Source organism: Centroberyx gerrardi, chromosome 14, assembly GCF_048128805.1.
Source record: "Centroberyx gerrardi isolate f3 chromosome 14, fCenGer3.hap1.cur.20231027, whole genome shotgun sequence".
Classification (NCBI taxonomy): Eukaryota; Metazoa; Chordata; class Actinopteri; order Beryciformes; family Berycidae; genus Centroberyx; species Centroberyx gerrardi.
In genome coordinates this window covers 1286589-1289088 of record NC_136010.1, presented here as the reverse complement: position 1 = coordinate 1289088, position 2500 = coordinate 1286589, and the positions used below count along the sequence as shown (strand labels likewise).

Genomic DNA, 2500 nt, shown 5'->3' with positions numbered 1-2500 from the left:
CCTGCCTGTCTGTCTGCCTGTCTGCCTGTCTGTCTGTCTGTCTGTCTGTCTGCCTGTCTGTCTGTCTGTCTGCCTGTCTGTCTGTCTGCCTGTCTGTCTGTCTGTCTGCCTGTCTGTCTGTCTGTCTGCCTGTCTGTCTGTCTGTCTATCTGTCTGCCTGTCTGCCTGCCTGCCTGTCTGCCTGCCTGTCTGTCTGCCTGTCTGTCTGTCTGATCTCTGATATTCTGTGTCAATATTCAGTAAGTATGGATCATATTGATATAGACTGAAATATGTTCAGTATGAAAATACATGAAATGAAAATATCAAGAGAAATGTCTGAACCAATCAGAAACTTTCTTTAAGACTCGGTGAGAAAAACCAGTCAGCAACAAAACCCTGTTCTTCCTGCCGGTCTCTCTCACTGTAAACTGCTGAGACGACTGTTTCTGAGGATCTGACTCAGTGGTGGAGGGAACACACACACACACACACTCACACACACACACACACACACTCACACACACACACACAGGCTTCCGTCTTGCTGAGGACTTCCAGTTAAGTTTAGCTGAATCCAGCTCTGTGGTGTTGAAACTGTTCTATCAGGTTTCACACCCAAAAACCTCCAACCTGCAGTCTGATCCAGACTGTTAGAGTTCCTGCTGGATTTAAACAGAACCAGCATTTGGTTTCATGTTGTTCATTTTGTAATCTCTTCAAACAGATTCTAGAACTTTACAGTTTATCTCCAGCAGCCTGTCTCCATGATGGAGGAACATGTAGAACTGTGTGTTATTAATAAAGTGTAAATCTGTAGAACTGTGTGTTAGTTAATAAAGTGTAAATCTGTAGAACTGTGTGTTAGTTAATAAAGTGTAAATCTGTAGAACTGTGTGTTAGTTAATAAAGTGTAAATCTGTAGAAGCAGCTAGAAGCAGAGAGCAGCTGAGTCAGCTTGTTGTGGTGTGGCTGTAGATCCATTCAGTAACGTTCTCAGTAAAAGTGAATAGTGTGATAAGGTGGATTTGGTTACTGTGACACAGTAAACTGTCTTGTCTTTAGCCCTAGTCTCTACTCCAAAACACTCTGAGTTGTAGCTTGAGAAGAGTCAGCTCAGTTAACCTGAACAAACTGTTAGCTAGCTAACTAGCCGGCAAACACACTGATGTTAATGTGAACACGCTAACGCTAGCCGCTGCTAGATACGTTAGCTAGTGTGCTAATCGGATGTGTTAACAACAAGACAGTGATGTTAGCTGACCAGATACTATGGTTAGCTAGCTAACAAGCTGACATTATCTAAACACTAAATCAATCAGATGGATCAGTGATGAAATGATCAGTTCAGTCAGAAACAGACAGAAATTAACCGTCTGTTCAATTCTGTTGAGACGGAAACACAGTCAGCTGTTCACAGAGCTGAGGACCTCCAAGATGGCCGCCAGAGGGTGGTGACATCACCTGAAAGCCTTCTGGTATTTTCTGCAGCTGAACTTGTTTGATCTGTGATTGGTCGATTCAGATGGAGGAGACGGTGATTGATGACATCATCAGCCTGGAGTCGAGCCTCAACGACGAGTTCCTGACGCTGATCGACTCCGGACTGCAGCTAGCTAACACGGTAACACACACACACACACACACACACACACACACTCATTAAGAATGTATGTGTGTGTGGAGGTCAGCTGTAAGGTCAGAGGTCAGCCCAGCTGTGGGAGTGAACACACACACATTCAAAGAAATAGATATGTCCGCACAACAAATGAATTACAGCAGTTTATTAAACTCAGCAGCTGAGGAACAAACGAGTTTCTGTCCTTCAGCAGCCTGCAGACAAGAAGCTGAGCGAGCTGCTTCTTCCACTGCACACACACACACACACACACACACACACACACGCCCACACACACACACGCACACACACACACACACACACACACGGATAACAGTCAGTGTGTGCAGCAGTTTCTGTTCAGTCTGGAAAGTAAATCCATTGAAAAACAATAAAACAGCTGATAACTAATAACTGGATAATAACTACATTAATAACAACAAGAACTACAGATGAATGGCAGCAAAACTAAAATATTAATAACAGTTAGTTATTTAGTCTGTTGTTAGGTAGAATAACTGGATAATAAACTAGAATAATGACATTATGATAATGAATCTACAACATGAATAACAGCAGAAAATATGAATGACTTGAAAAAGTCTAACAGCAGAATATCAGTTAACTTTCCAGACTCCAAAACTCACTTCCTTCTTTCTGCTGCAGGCTGATCTGGGTGGAGACAGCCAGGCGTTACTGTGTGTGTGTGTGTGTGTGTGTGTGTGTGTGTGTGTGTGTGTGAGAGGCAGATAGCTAACTGTGGGAGGGTTTTTTTGTCTTTCTTAAAGAGACGTTTCCCCATTTTTCAACAGTCCTGACAGAAAGAGGAAGAGAGCTGCAGAGTGTGTGAGCGAGCGGCAGAGCTACAGACAGAGTGTCTGTGTGTGTGTGTGTCAGTGAGCT

General features: G+C 43.4%; 1 protein-coding gene across 1 annotated transcript in view; it reads left to right on the top strand.

Moving 5' to 3' along the window:
* tfe3a (transcription factor binding to IGHM enhancer 3a) overlaps positions 1–2500 on the top strand; it is a 17003-nt gene that overhangs the window by 4566 nt on the left and 9937 nt on the right. Inside the window, exon 5 of the mRNA XM_078288418.1 lies at positions 1505–1603. Within this exon, the coding sequence (XP_078144544.1) occupies positions 1505–1603 (99 nt within the window). The remainder of the gene's footprint in view (positions 1–1504; positions 1604–2500) is intronic.